This window comes from Somniosus microcephalus, chromosome 6 (assembly GCF_052327205.1).
Source record: "Somniosus microcephalus isolate GS21.2 chromosome 6, FLI_Smic_1.0, whole genome shotgun sequence".
Classification (NCBI taxonomy): Eukaryota; Metazoa; Chordata; class Chondrichthyes; order Squaliformes; family Somniosidae; genus Somniosus; species Somniosus microcephalus.
In genome coordinates this window covers 117,305,832-117,321,431 of record NC_140992.1, presented here as the reverse complement: position 1 = coordinate 117,321,431, position 15,600 = coordinate 117,305,832, and the positions used below count along the sequence as shown (strand labels likewise).

The following is a 15,600-nucleotide window of genomic DNA, read 5'->3' as shown; positions in this document are numbered from 1 at the left end:
CAGTTCGTAGGCCAAAGGCAAAAACTAAAGACCTGGAGATAGAAGCCTCTGTTTTATTGGTGACATGTGTAGTGTATGTACCCGTCTACCTTTAAGAGAACTATTGTATGTAACCGTCCACCTTTAAGAGAACTACTTTAGGTGTTGCACTACTTTGTTGGCTTCTGTATACTGTAATACCGACGGTGACCACACCGGTATATAAGTGCTGTGTCAGGAAGTATTGAGCAGATTCGCCCTGACCTTCGAATAGTAAAGTCCTGTTTTAAGTTACTCTTGGAGTCTGTGTATTAATTAACTAAACAACCCACAGACTTTACAGTGGCGACGAGTCCGATCGTACCCTGCGGCAACAATAATTCCGAAGCAGTTAACGAGCGTCGAGAAGAGGCAACCGCCCTCGTCATTCTGCTGGGAGAAAACTCGAGTCTGCAGAGCTGGAAAGGAGGAAGAATTCAGAGACAAAGACTTCCATCAGCAACAGGCACTGACTGTCCCTTCTGCCACGGTGAGGAGTGAGCCGATCAGCACGAGAAGCAAGGCGGCCATGGTGACTGTGAGTAAGGGAAAAGTAAAAAGAATAACCGGAGGATAAGGGCGGTGCACTCGACCACGGCCGAGGGGGAAAGGAGCCGGACAGAAGTCGGGCCCAGAGACGCTGAGACTGGGGCAGCGTGGAGCAAGGAAGCCGCGGTACAGACAGGCTGGGGACGCAATGGCATCGTGAGACAGCTAGACCGCGACCGGCGAAAAAGTCCGGGCAGCGACCGAAGCCACGAAGCGCTGCGACCGGGAGCGTAGGCGCGGGAAGAGATAAAAACTCAGCCGCAGCCGGGGAGGGAAGCACCGGACTGCGAGAGGGCTGGGAGGCGCGATTGGGAGCCGAGCGAGCGGGAGAGGCAGAGCCGACCAAGGGAGACTGAGCGAGAGCCAGTCCAGCGGCTGAAACTATTCGCCGTCAACGGGGTGTACCCAGCGCCGGTAGAGCCGAGCGAGCGGGAGAGAGACAGAGCCCGATCAAGGGGAACTGAGCGAGAGCCAGCCCAGCGGCTGAAACTGTTCGCCGTCAACGGGGTGTACCCAGCGCCGGTTGCCCTGCCGAGAAAAGGGAAAGCACTGAAGCCGACGCGCAGGCTGTGAACCTGAAAGCCAGCGGCCGTCGCCCGTGGGGAAAGTGTACCCCTCCCTCCAGGGGAAGAAACGCGGGAAGCCGCCATTAGGCGGAGAAGAAGACAGAAGCGGGGAACCGCCATTGAAGTGGGCGGGGAGAGAAGATAAGCGCGGGAAACCGCCATTTTCGCGGGAACCGCCATCTTGGAAAAAAAAAATAATAATTTAAAATAATTCGTGGTGTTATCAGGAAGAGAGGAAGATGCCTAAGCGGGGTAACATCAACGATTTTAATTCCGAGGTAGAAGACTGGGCCACGTATGTGGAACGCATTGAGATCTATTGTGAGGCCAATAAAATAGAAGAAGATGACAAAGCTATAACCTTGCTAAACTCGATGGGCGCGAAGACATACGAGCTCTTGAAGCATCTACTAGCACCAGCTAAACCGGCGGATCAGACTTTCGATGAGATTGTGACTGTTCTGAAGGATCACTTGAACCCCACACCGTTGATGTTGGTGGAACGATTCAAATTCTATGCGAGAACGCAAAGGAAAGACGAAAGCAACGCAGAATACTTGGTCGAACTGCGTAGACTAGCGAAACACTGCCAGTTTGGAGGGAATCTGACAGAGGCGTTGCGAGACAAATTCGTGTGCGGAATGTCGAAGGAAGAAACACAAAAACGACTGCTCGAAGAGAACGATCTTACACTTGAGAAGGCTGTCCTTATTGCTGCATCGAATGAAGCCGCAGCGAAAGGAACGGCGGAAATGCAGCTAAAGGCAGCGGCACTCAGGGTGCAGCAAATTACTTCGGGTACAACGAAATGCTATCGTTGTGGGAAGACAACACACGACCAGAACCAATGCTGGTTTAAAAACCAGGAATGTAGGAAATGTGGCAAGCTCGGTCACATAGCTAAGGTATGCCGGTCAGGGAAGAAGACCAACAATAATGAGTCACCACAAAAGAGGTACAGGAAGGTACATGAGGTGACTAGGAAGAGTCCGGAAGAACAGAATTCGGACTCACACTCCAACTGCACGGAACTGGATAGTCTGAGAATTCACAATGTGAGTAATGAAGCTGACCGACAAGCTATCTGGATCACACTACAGATTGCAAAAGTCCAAGTGAAAATGGAAGTGGACACCGGATCGGCGTTGACGGTCATGAATAAGCATGATTATAAAAAGTTATTCAAGCATATTCCCCTACGGGATACGGAACTAGTATTGAAGACATACACGGGGCACAAAGTATACCCCATCGGAAAGATAGAAGTCAAGGTGAGATACAAGGACAAAGAGCACCAAAGGATGGACCTGTATGTGTTGCCTGAGGGAGGTCCACCACTTCTGGGACGGGAGTGGATCAGGAAAATAAAGATAGACTGGCATTCACTAAACACCATGACGGTAGATTCCGGAAAGGAAGATGTCAAACCTGAACGGTTGTCCAGAATATTGGACGAAGCTAAAGAGGTATTCCAGCAAGGACTGGGAACACTGTGAGGAATTAAAGCAAAGGTTAAGATTGCAGAACATGCAAGCCCAAAATTTTTCAAAGCCAGATCGGTACCTTACGCGATACGACCTGCTGTGGAGGCAGAACTGGAAGAACTTGAACGATCAGGGGTACTGTCAAAAGTGGACTGGAGTGAGTGGGCCACGCCCATTGTTCCCGTCATGAAGTCTTCACCAAGTAACAAGCCAGGGGGACCGGGGAAGGTCCGCATCTGCGGAGACTTCAAGATCACAGTGAATCCGGTGCTTCACACAGTACAATACCCGCTTCCGCGGATTGAAGATATCTTTGCTTCGTTGGCTGGAGGGAAACACTTCACCAAGATAGACCTGGCACAGGCATACTTACAAATGGAAGTCGAGGAAGAGTCGCGTCAGTACCTCACCATCAACACACACAGAGGCTTGTATCGTTATAATAGACTGGTTTTTGGGGTAGCTTCGGCTACAGCAATTTGGCAGAGGGCCATGGAGCAGGTATTACAAGGAATTCCAAGCACGCAGTGTTACTTAGACGATATCCTGATTACGGGAGAAGACGAGGAAGAACACCTCACAAATTTGAAACTGGTGCTCACTAGGTTGAAGGAATATGGCCTTCGAGTTAATCGCAAGAAATGTGAGTTCTTCCAAAAACGGATCTCGTACTGCGGTCATGTCATTGACCGAGAGGGGCTGCACAAGTCACCTGACAAGATAGAAGCTGTCGTGAAGGCCCCCGCTCCGGAAAACGTATCACAGTTAAGATCATTCTTGGGGTTGATTAATTATTATCACAAGTTTCTGCCGAATCTATCCACGGTGCTGCATCCGCTGAATGCTCTGTTGCGGAAAGAAGTACCATGGAAGTGGAGTGAGGAATGTAAAAAGGCCTTTCGCAGAAGCAAGGCGTTGATTACCTCTGAAGAAGTGTTGGCTCATTTCAACCCAACGTCACCTCTTCGTCTAGCTTGTGATGCTTCCCCCTATGGAATTGGAGCAGTACTTTCACACAAGTTACCAAATGGCTCGGAAAGGCCAGTGGCATTCGCGTCCCGATCATTGACCTCCGCGGAGCGAAATTATGCTCAAATAGATAGGGAGGCCCTCAGCCTTGTGTGGGGTGTAAGGAAATTCAATCATTATCTGCAGGGCAAGAAGTTCACATTACTGACAGACCACCAGCCGTTGGTGTCCATATTCAACCCTAACAAGGCCGTTTCCACCATGACAGCGCAAAGGTTACAGAGGTGGTCCGTGTTACTTGGGGCACACCAATGTGACATCGAATACAAAAGGTCCAAACAGCATGGAAATGCTGATGGGTTATCGCGCTTGCCATTGCCGATAGTAGAAGAAGCGACTACAGTGGACCCGGTAGAGATGTTCCACTCATCCATAGTGGAATGTCTACCAGTAACAAATTTGATGATCGAAAATGAAACAAGAAATGACCCGACTCTCTCACGAGTCTATGATTTAACGGTGGAGGGATGGCCAGCACAGGGCGAACCAACGCTGCCAGCATTTTCGCAGAGAAAAGAACAGCTGTCAGTGTGTCGAGGAACCCTGATGTGTGGATCTAGAGTGGTGATTCCACCCAAACTTCAACAGAAGGTGTTAAAGGAGCTTCACGAGGGGCATCTGGGTGGAGTGAAAATGAAGAACCTAGCAAGAGCGTTTGTGTGGTGGCCAGGCATTGATGGGGACATCGAAGAAATCACTAAGAGCTGTCTAGGATGCCAGAAGGTCCAAAACGCGCCACCACAGGCTCCTCTGCATCCATGGGAGTGGCCCTCATCTCCTTGGCAAAGTGTACATATCGACTTTGCTGGTCCATTTATGGACTCAATGTTTCTAATAGCGGTGGATGCACACTCCAAGTGGCCGGAGGTAATAAAGATGTCCACCACCACCATGGAAAAAACCATCACAGTGTTAAGGACCATGTTTGCTAGGAATGGGCTGCCGGAACAGATCTGTTCTGATAATGGACCGCAATTTGTGTCCGAAGAATTCAAGAAATTCTTAAAGAGCAATGGGGTTAAGCACTACACGTCAGCCCCATACCATCCCGCCTCCAATGGATTGGCTGAAAGGTTTGTCCAGACCTTCAAGAAGGCCATAAAGGCCATGGGTAATGAAGCCATTAACTTACAACATAAGGTGGATAGCTTCTTGTTGGCGTACAGGAATGCAACACATGCGGTCACAAATCAAACTCCCGCCATGATGTTTTTTAATAGACGACTAAGATGCCGGCTGGATTTGCTTAAGCCAAACGTCAGAAGGGACGTAGAGAACCGGCAATTCCAGGGCATGAATGAAAGGCCAACTAGATCTTTTCAGATAGGTCAACAAGTTTTGGCCCGGGACTACCGTACCGAGAAATGGCAGCCTGGAACTATCGGAAAAAGGCTAGGGCCGTTGATGTATACGGTGGACATTGGGGACAGTATAATAAGGCGCCATGTTGACCAGATCATAGGGTCAGCCACAAATGGCCAACCTACTCCACCACCTTACACGGTTAATGTTGAGACAGAGATACCCAGAACACCTACCTCCGATCTGGTAATACTGGAATCAGATGAACCTGACACTGTCCTTCAAGCCGAATCGACCTTGCCAGAAGCACCTACTACCCCGCCGGAAGTTACGACACCACCGAGGCGTTATCCGGACAGAGTCCGGAAACCTCCAGAGAGACTGAATCTGTGAACTGTCTTGCATAAAGTTGTATATATGTTATAATGTATGTTTAATGGAGAATCAGTATGTTGTAAGCTAAAAAGGGAGGATTGTAGTGTATGTACCCGTCTACCTTTAAGAGAACTATTGTATGTAACCGTCCACCTTTAAGAGAACTACTTTAGGTGTTGCACTACTTTGTTGGCTTCTGTATACTGTAATACCGACGGTGACCACACCGGTATATAAGTGCTGTGTCAGGAAGTATTGAGCAGATTCGCCCTGACCTTCGAATAGTAAAGTCCTGTTTTAAGTTACTCTTGGAGTCTGTGTATTAATTAACTAAACAACCCACAGACTTTACAACATGCATTTTGAAAAAAAAATGATGGGCTTCCCTTGAAAGCCCCAACATCAGGGCCTCTAGTAAACGGCCCAGGTATTATTATTTCCTGCTCACCTTCGACGTCAGTATTCATCTTGTGAAATCCTGCTTAGCAACTACTGAGACTTTTTGCACGGGGTGGGGTTTAAACAGCCGAGGCATGGTCCGCACTTGAGTGACAGCCTGCCCAGGGCAATGCCATGACCGATGTACTCCCATACTGCACTTGGGCCAACCTGCCCAGGGCAATGACTTGCCTTTGCTACCTCTATACTTGACTATTCCAACGCACTCCTGACTGGCCTTCCACGTTCTACACTACGTAAACTTGAGGTCACCCAAAACTCGGCAGGCCTTGTCCTAACTCGCACCAAGTCCCGTTCACCCATCACCCTGTGCTGGCTGACCTACATTGGCTCCCGGTTAAGCAAAGCTTTGATTTTAAAATTTTCATCCTTGTTTCCAAATCCCTCCATGGCCTCGCCCCTCCCTATCTCTGTAATCTCCTTCAGCCCCACAACCCCCTGAGATATCTGCACTCCTCGAATTCTGCCCTCTTGAGCATCCCTGATTTTGATTGCTCAACCACTGGTTGTATTTTAGTGCCTAGGCACTAAACTCTGGAATTCCCTCCCTAAACCTCTCGGGCTCTCTACCTCGCTCTCCTTCTTTAAGACCCTACTAAAAACCTACTTCTTTGACCAAGCTTTTGGCCACCAGTCCAAATATCTTCTTATGTGGCTCGGTGTCAAATTCTATTTTATGACACTCCTGTGAAGTGCTTTGGGATGTTTTACTACACTAAAGGTGCTATATAATACAAATTGTTGTTGTTGACTGATATAGTCCCATACTGCACCTGGACCAACCTGCCCAGGGCAATGTCTTGACCAATATTGTCCCTACCAGCTCACTGCAAAGTAGGTTTTTTTTTTAATAGGAGTCTCCCCTCTGAGTAAATTAAATATAGCACTCACTTTCGCAATAGCTGCCACACTAAATGTTAGTGGGACTAACCATTCTGTTCTGCACTACCAGGGATTGTTATATGGGAAATGTTGCATGGTCACCTGGCAAATCCCTGTCTTTCAGCCAGCAGCCTGTTCCTGGCCCTCGATACAGAGCTACAATTCTCCCCTTTCGGGTTAGTTTTTAAAAAGCTTACATTGACGTCTGTACATTGATGTCTGTGCACTATGTCAACAGGAGACGGAGAAGATAATCGCTGAGCTGAATGAAACGTGGGAGGAGAAACTCCGTAGAACAGAAGCCATAAGGATGGAGAGGTAAAGTACAACTACAATCTCACTCCAGATTCCGTTAATAACAAGTGTATGGTTTCAAGCCTTTCAGTATTTGAGTCAAACCCTGCAAGAGCTTCACTGTGCTTAGTTGATACAGGCAGTGCATAAACAAACCATATTGACCAGAGGGCTCCTGGTTAGATTCCCACTGTGCTAGCGGTTATTGTGCAACAAGAAATGATTAATTAATAACCTTGTAGTAAAGGGGCCTTTAGGGAAGAGTGACCATAATATGATAGAGTTTTATACTGAGTTTGAAAGTGAATTAGTTAAATCTGAAACTAGGGTCTTAAATCTGAACAAAGCAAACTCCGTAGGTATGAGGGGCGAGTTGGATTGGGAATCTACGAGGTAGATTGGGAAACTACATTAAAAGGTATGACAGTGGACGAGCAATGGCTAGCATTTAAAGAATTAATACATAATTTACAACAAATATACATTCCTTTAAGGCACACAAACCCCACAGGAAAAGTGGTCCAACCGTGGCTAACAAGAGAAGTTAAAGATAGTGTTAGATCAAAGGAAAAGGCTTATAATGCCGCCAAAAAGAGTAGTAAGCCTCAGGATTGGGAGGATTTTAGAATGCAGCAAAGGAGGACCAAGAAATTGATAAAGAAAGGGAAAATAGAATGAGAGTAAACTAGCGAGAGACATAAAAACCGACTGTAAAAGCTTCTACAGGTATGTAAAAAGGAAAAGATTAGCGAAAGTAAACCCTTACAGGCTGAGACAGTAGAAATTATAATGGGGAATAAGGCAGAAAAATTAAACAAATACTTTGGGTGTGATATTACCTTTCGGTGAGAGTTGGGAGCGGGTCAGCTGATTTGCGGGTTCCGATCCCACCCCCAACGATGCCTGACGCACAGACGTAATTTTGTGTCAATTGGCCTTGTTAATCCCGCCCTGCGGGCTTGCCGGCCAAATAAGAGAAAGCCGGTGTCAGATGATGTCACTTGATGATGCGTCATCTGCCGGTTTTCTTAAAGGGGACACGCTCATTTTTTTTTGACAGGTGATTTTTCAGTGTTTGACAGCATTGAGGTGCTGCAAACACTGCCAATTACTGTACAAAGGTGAGCCCTTGCACCCAGGCTCTCCAGAGACTCCTTAGGATATAACAGATGGCAGCTGCAGGTGAGGTTACAGAAGCGTTCTGTCACTGGTGAGAGAGATTCTCCCAATGAGGTGGGACTACACAAACACTTCAAACCTGATTACCTACAGAAAAGTCTAAATACATTAAAAATGATTTTCCCAACATTTTCTTACCTCTGAAACTCACCAGTGTACCATTGGATCCTTCACACCACTTCTGCAGTTGTCATCAATGAAGAAACATTACAGCAGACCCACAGCATGCCACACTTACCCTGGCGTGGTGTCTGGATGTCGGGAAGCCTGCAGTCAACCTGGCAAAATTGAAAAAAGCCTCTTAACTGCCTGTTAACTACCTGTTAACAGGCAGTTAAGTGCCTATAATCCTCTTCCTGCCGCTAATCGGGGACCCGACACTTGGGAAGATTGTATGGGGGTGTGTTGACAGCGGGTTCGGATCCGATGTCAATCTTTGCAATTTTGCCAACTGTCACGCCGCCAAACCCGCCCTCTGAGCGCCGGCAAAATTTCCCCCTTTGTCTCGGTCTTCACAGAAGAAGACTTCCCGGAAATAGTGGACAACCAAGGGTCTAGCAAGAATGAGGAACAAAAGATATTAGTATTAGTAAAAAAAATAGTACTGGAGAAATTAATGGGACTGAAAGCCGATAAATACCCTGGACCTGATGGCCTACATCCTAGGGTTTTGAAAGAGGTGGCTATAGAGATAATGGATGCATTGGTTGTCATTTTACAAAATTCTATAGATTATAGAACAGTTCCCGTGGATTGGAAGGTAGCAAATGTAACCCCGCTATTTAAGAAAGGAGGGAGAGAGAAAACGGGGAACTACAGACCAGTTAGCCTGACATCAGTAGTAGGGAAACTGCTAGAATCTATTATTAAGGACGATCATGTTTAACGTATTTAATAGCCATTGTACTAACTCCCACAATACTGATTGATAGGACAAGCACCACTCTTCTACTGAGATTTTATCATAGATGTTTCTCTCTGAACTTATTCCCTGTGCTGCCCCCTCAGATCATTATACCCACCTACAATTATGGGATAGGCTCGTAAATGGGGCATTTAGAGTTGGCTTTTCTTCTGCAAAGTGGTCCCCAGATAACCTGTTCATGCGCACGCCCTGGAGAAACAGCTAGTGGATAATGCTGGTCCAGCTGCAGAATTCAAGTGGTTTCCATGCACTGCCAGTGTATAGAATTTCAAAGTACTCGTCCAGCCGCTATTTATTCCCTCATGTAGAATTCCAACGGACCAAATCCTTTCCTGTTTGGATGTGATAGTAAATTCCCAACGGCTTTGAATTTATGTTACAGGGAGGCTCTCCTCGCGGAGATGGGTGTGGCCATGCGGGAAGATGGTGGTACATTGGGCGTCTTCTCTCCTAAGAAGGTAAGTCAGGCCTGAAAAAACCCAAAAGGACCATTTCTGTCTTGTGTGCCCGGCAACATAGGACGGACACTGCTGCTAAATGGTTGTGAGTGGACATATCTGTTTGGTGAGCTCCTTGATGGTTGTAGTCTAAAGCTGCTGTCTATATACTTCACAATATCTATTCAAATAAATGACAAGTGCTTTCTCATGTGGACCAGGGCAGTGGGCTGGCCACCATGAATGTCAATGTTCTGCAAGTTGGATGAAGAGAGATGCAGTAAAATACACAAATAAAAAGAAGTCGTGTTTCTATAGAACTTTACTAACTCTCTTAGAAATGTCCCAAAGTACCACACATCTATGCATTATTTTTGAAGTGCAGTCAGTAAATAGTTGCTATTTATTGAAACATGGCAGCAAGGACCCACAGCAAGGTCCTACAAAACAGTAAGGCAATGAATGACTAGTTAATCTGTTTTTGGTTAACAGAGGAATGTTGGCCAGGGCACAGGGAAATCTCCATGCTCCTCTTCAAGTACTCACATCTTTAACAATCATTCAAAGAGAAAGATGGGGGGGGGAGAAATTCGGTTGGCAGCGCCTCCAATTAGCGCCTAAAGAGGCCGAGAAGTGGGGCGGTAGCCAATTTTCGGCCGGGCGCAGTGAACCCAGCGCCTCCTCCCATATTGAGTGGGCATTTTGCGCTGGCGCTAAACCTTAGCGCCCGCTCGTGGGCGCAGGCAGATCATGATGTCATTTTAGTGTGCAACGCCTTTTGGGCGCCCTGGACCGGAAATTCAGTGTTGCGCCCCTCCATTCCGCCTGGCGCTAATAAGGACTGCTTACCTGGAACGTTCCCCAGTCGCTCTCGGGCTAGGGGGGCGCTCTTTAAAGGGGACTGCACTGGTATAAAAGCGGCAGCCATTTTGGGAGCACAACTTCCTCGAGACTTTCAGAGTTGCTGAGCTGCACTCTGAGAGCCATTGCACCAGTGAGCCAGCGCTGGCCAGAGGAACTTCAGCCTTCTGACCATCACCTTGCAGCTGGTGAGCATTTACAACGTTTACAATTTCTTGTGCGCTATTACTATGGGGGCTGCATTGGAGGGGAACGTCCTGCTGCTGAACCATCTGGAAAGGGCACAGAGACGCAGGGAGAGAGGGCCGGGAATGCCCAGATGGAGGAGGGCCAACAGACGTCGCCACACCAGACCTTACGCTGCCAGGGTTTTCCGACAGCAGTTCTGTTACTTGAACATGTCAGAGGAGCAGTGTCTTAGAAGGCTGCGCTTCAGAAAGGAGGTGGTGACTGAGCTGTGCCACCTGCTTCAGCCAGATCTGCAGCCTCAGATAAGTTGCAGGACCTCTCTGTCGGTGGCTGTCAAGATGACTGTTGTCCTGAATTTCTATGCGAGCGGCTCCTTCCAGGCCGCAACTGGGGACATCGCTAACATATCGCAGTTTGCGGTGCATTGCTGCATCCGTCAAGTAACAGATGCCCTATTTAAAAGGAGGCGGCAGTACATCTCCTTCCCTGTGACACTGGAGAAGCAGCGGGAGCGCGCAGGGGGCTTTGCAGCAATAGCGGACTTCCCCATGGTGCAGGGCGCCATTGACTGCACGCATGTGGCTTTGCGGGCGCCTGTTTTGAATCCGGAGGAGTTCCGCAACCGCAAGGGGTTCCATTCCTTGAATGTTCAGCTGGTCTGTGACCACTGACAACTGATCCTCGCAGTCAATGCGCAGTTCCCTGGCAGCAGCCACGACGCCTTCATCCTGCGCCAGACTTCAGTTGCAGACCTATTCGAGGCCCCGGCTCACCCAGAAGGCTGGCTTCTCGGTGACAAGGGCTATCCTCTGTGCCCATGGCTGATGACGCCGCTCCGTTCGCCCAGCACTCCTGCTGAAGAGCGCTTCAATGCGAGCCATCAGGCGACGAGGAACATTGTGGAGCACACAATCAGTGTGCTGAAGCAGCGGTTCCGCTGTCTGGACCATTCCGGAGGCGCCTTGCCCTACTCACCAGAGCGAGTCTCCCACTTCGTCGTAGTCTGTTGCATGCTGCATAACCTTGCCATCCTACGCACCCAGCCAATGCCACCAGCCATTGAAGCACCAGCGGAGGAGGAGAAGGAGGAGGACCAAGACAGGAGGGAGGTACAAACTGGAAGGGCTGTCCATCAGAGGCTGATAACAAGCCGCTTCTAGGCCCCTCTGACGGAATGCTTGGTGCCATTCGATGAGGAGGAAGGGAACCGTCCGGATAACCCAAAGCCTATGAAGGGCAGTGAATGTAAATATCAGACATGGCCAATGTAAATAAAAAAAGTTGTTTATTTTGTGAAATGTGCTTCCTTCCAACATGACAAAGCAATGGCTACAGAAAGCAAAACTAACACACTAACACTTATGTTCCTCGCACACCCGGGAGACTATCCAAAACATTACTAACATTCAGACCAGCATCCACGGCCTTGATTTCTGCAAAAATGACGCCTCAGCTGCACCTTCTACTCTTTCCCCCTTGATGGTGATCTACTTCTCTTGCGAGATCGGCCCCTTCCCTCCCTGCAGCTCCTCCGTAATGGGACCCCAGTGGCTGCATCAAGGCTGAGGGAGGCCTGCTGGCTGTCCGAAAGCGCAGATGCCCCTGAGGGACATCCTGGACGACCTCTGGCCTTGGAGGGCCCGGATGCTGACTGCTCCAACTGTGAGTGGGTGGAAGCAGTCTGTCCTGCAGGTGGTGGCAGCTGCAGTGGAGATGTGCCAGCGGTGGCATCAGGAATGCTGAGATCCTGAGAGCAGACAGCAGCTCCCTGGTCGAACGACACACTGGCACTCTGACAGGGCAGCACCGCAGCACGCGAACCAATCGGCTGGTCCACAGATTGAGGCCCTGCTGTGGTGCTGCAAGGGCCCCGGGTAATCCCACCTGATCCAGCGAGGGTGGCAGCAGTCATTGGTCGCGTGACCTCAATATGCGTCTGCATGAGACCAGCGAGTGACTGCGTGGCAGCACTCAGCACTGGCGTGGCAGGTGCCAGTGCTTCGGTGAAGCCCTGGACAGTCCCTTCCAGTGCTTCGGTGAAGCCCCGGACAGTCCTTTCCAGTGCTTCGCTGAAGGCCGGGACAGTCCTTTCCAGTGCTGCCCTGAAGCCGTGGACAGTCCTTTCCAGTGCTGCCCCGAAGTCCTGGACAGTCCTTTCCTGTGCTGCCCCAAAGTCCTGCGCACTCCTTTCCTGTGCTGCCCCGAAGTCCTGCGCACTCCTTGCCTGTGCTGCCCCGAAGTCCTGCGCACTCCTTGCCTGTGCTGCCCCGAGGTCCTGCGCACTCCTTGCCTGTGCTGCCCCGAGGTCCTGCGCACTCCTTGCCTGTGCTGCCCCGAAGTCTTGGACACTCCTTGCCAGTGTCTCGATGGATTCAGGCATCCTTGCCACTGCAGCCATGAGCTCAGTGTGCCTGAGCCAAGCCTGGGCGCTCATTTCTGCACCTCTTCTGCGCTCTGTGCAGCAGTACTCGCGGCCTGACTCGCCCTCCGGGGAGACGGCCCCCGAGCTTCCCTACCCCCCTTGCATTGCTGCAGCCCGCTGGTTCCTGGAACTGCTTCCTCCTCAGAGCATTCGCCCCCGCTCCCCTCCAGGGAAGTAGTCTCCCCAGTCTGCAGAGGGGCTGGCTCGTCTGAGGGTGGCAGTGATGGTCCAGCTTCCTCCTGCTCGTCGCCTCCGGAGTCAGTGGCAGTGGCAGCTTGAGGGCCCGGCTCCCGAGCTGGTGATGCAGCATCTGAAATCAGGGAGGTTGAAGAGTGGCTTTAGCGAAAGGACAGGGTGGCAGCAAGGGATGCACGAGTGCTGCAATGCTCTGACATGGGTCCAGAGTGAAAAAGCATGCTGGTGGGGGGAAGAAGTGGAAGGAGAGAGTTCAAAAAGGTGATGACCTTACCATCGCTGTGCACAATGGGGTCGGCAGCTCCAGTGGTGACAGGACCAGTCATCCGGCCTCCAACAATCTGGTGGACTCGTTCCTCCAGGTCCATCAGTGTCTGCAGCTGAGGAGGGCCTCCTCCGGTACGAATCTGTTCCCTCCGGTTCCTGGCCAGCTTGGCCTGCAGGAGAAAGGATGGGAAGTGATGAAACATGCTGGCCTGAGCTGACATCACATGCCCCCATGGTAGATTAGCCCTTCCATTATGCATTGAGCTGACATCACATGCCCCCATGGTAGATTAGCCCTTCCATTATGCATTGAGCTGACATCACATGCCCCCATGGTAGATTAGCCCTTCCATTATGCATTGAGCTGACATCACATGCCCCCCATGGTAGATTAGCCCTTCCATTATGCATTGAGCTGACATCACATGCCCCCCATGGTAGATTAGCCCTTCCATTATGCATTGAGCTGAATGTGCGTGTGTGTTTCCAGAAAGGGCCATGGGTGCTGCTGACAGATGGCCATTGGGGCTTCGCGCACCCTTTGGCCACAATGCCATGTGCAGATGGAGGGATGAAGAAGATGGCGAAAAAGGCACTCACCCTAATGACCCGAGTGAGGTCGTTGAACTTCTTCCTGCATTGCACAGGAGTCCTGGCCACCACGCTGGTTGAGGTGACTCTTTGACAAACTTCCCTCCAAGCCTTGCAGTACTCGCTCTGCTGAGGCCTCCTGCCATTGTCGGGGTACAGCACAGCTCGCCGGCGCTCCACTTCACCAACCAAAGCATCCAATGCCCCATCAGTAAAGCGCTCCGCTCTCTGCCTCACCCTCTCCATATGTTCAAAGTTTGGAACGCCACAGAAAGCACAGTGCCGATTTTGAGGCCTACAAGGTGCAGAGTGTGGCTGCTACTCCTAATTGACCCACCCCTTTAAGAGCTGGCCGGCACCAGCATGTCTCGGGTAATCGATTATTGACAGCACCTGCGCTGCGCCCGGCTGCCGACATATTGAGTAGTGCCGCCAGGTTAGCGCCTTAAGACTCCCGTGCAGCGCCTGAATCAACGCCGCAATCACCTTTAGGGGCGCAGCAACCCAATATCGCTCGAGGTGGCGATAAGTTGCGCCTGGCGAAAAAATTTGCGCAGCGCCAATTCTAACGCCCCAAACAGTGCTATACCCAATTTCTCCCCCAGGGACTCCGTTTAACATCTCATTCTTAGGACAGCACCTGCAACAGTGTAGCACTCCTTCAGTACTGCACTGAAGTGTCAGCTGGATTATGTGCTCAAGTCCTGGAGTGGGGCTTGAACCCATGACCTTCTGCTTAAGGGAGGAGAGTGCTACTAACTGAACCACGCCAAATGTGAAAATATTCCTGAACACATTTGTGAAATCCCCACATATACCAGCCTCACCAATTCTTTCACACAGGTCACGACAAAATGAAAACATTTTTATATTGATGTTGGGCATCAGGAGAAAGGTGGTCAGAAACTCTTAACCCACCAAGATATGTTGTACCAGTGCCCACGGATGTTTGTGGGAACAATGGAGGGCCAATAGGAAGGAGCCATGTTTTCTGCTGCTTCTGATGGCCATTTTTGGAACCCAGGTGAAGCCGAGACCCCAATGCCTGGAGAGACAGACAGTTTGGCTCCTTATGCCGGTGTGGATGTTATGCTTTCACCACCCATGGTACAAAGTACAGGAAACTTTGAGTTATCCGGAGGCGAACCATCCGGCAAGCTCGAGCCACCAGCAAAAATCGGGAGCCGTTTTTTATTCTTTTTGTTTCTTTTCTTTGCTTTTTTTCCCCCCAGTCAAGCACTGCAAGGTCTGTAGCTATAGCAACAGCTTCAGCTACAGACGCTTGCAGCTGCAGCCGAGTGTTTAGAAGCTGTTGCTAAACAACAGTGTTTGTTGTCAGATACGGAGATGAAAATCTCCGTATCTTTCAACATTAACTCTGGAGTGTCCGGCAGTTTTGAGGGAACGGCAGCAGCTCGGTCCCGTCGGTGCTGGATAGCACAAAGTTTCCTGTAAAAGCATCTTTAGTTACAAGAGGTACAACAATAGACCCCCACAACTAACCAGGAACAGGTTTATGAGGAGATTTCAATGTTGTAGCTTTCTGAAACTCAATATAGCTTAACATTGGTTCTGC

At 49.8% G+C, this 15,600-nt stretch overlaps 1 protein-coding gene across 10 annotated transcripts in view; it reads left to right on the top strand.

The window, feature by feature from the left end:
• kif1aa (kinesin family member 1Aa) overlaps positions 1–15,600 on the top strand; it is a 599,030-nt gene that overhangs the window by 331,695 nt on the left and 251,735 nt on the right. For all 10 annotated transcript variants that reach the window (XM_085990737.1, XM_085990745.1, XM_085990743.1 and 7 more), the window contains 2 exons: positions 6,903–6,982; positions 9,445–9,520. In XM_085990737.1, coding sequence (XP_085846863.1) covers positions 6,903–6,982; positions 9,445–9,520 — 156 coding nt within the window. The remainder of the gene's footprint in view (positions 1–6,902; positions 6,983–9,444; positions 9,521–15,600) is intronic.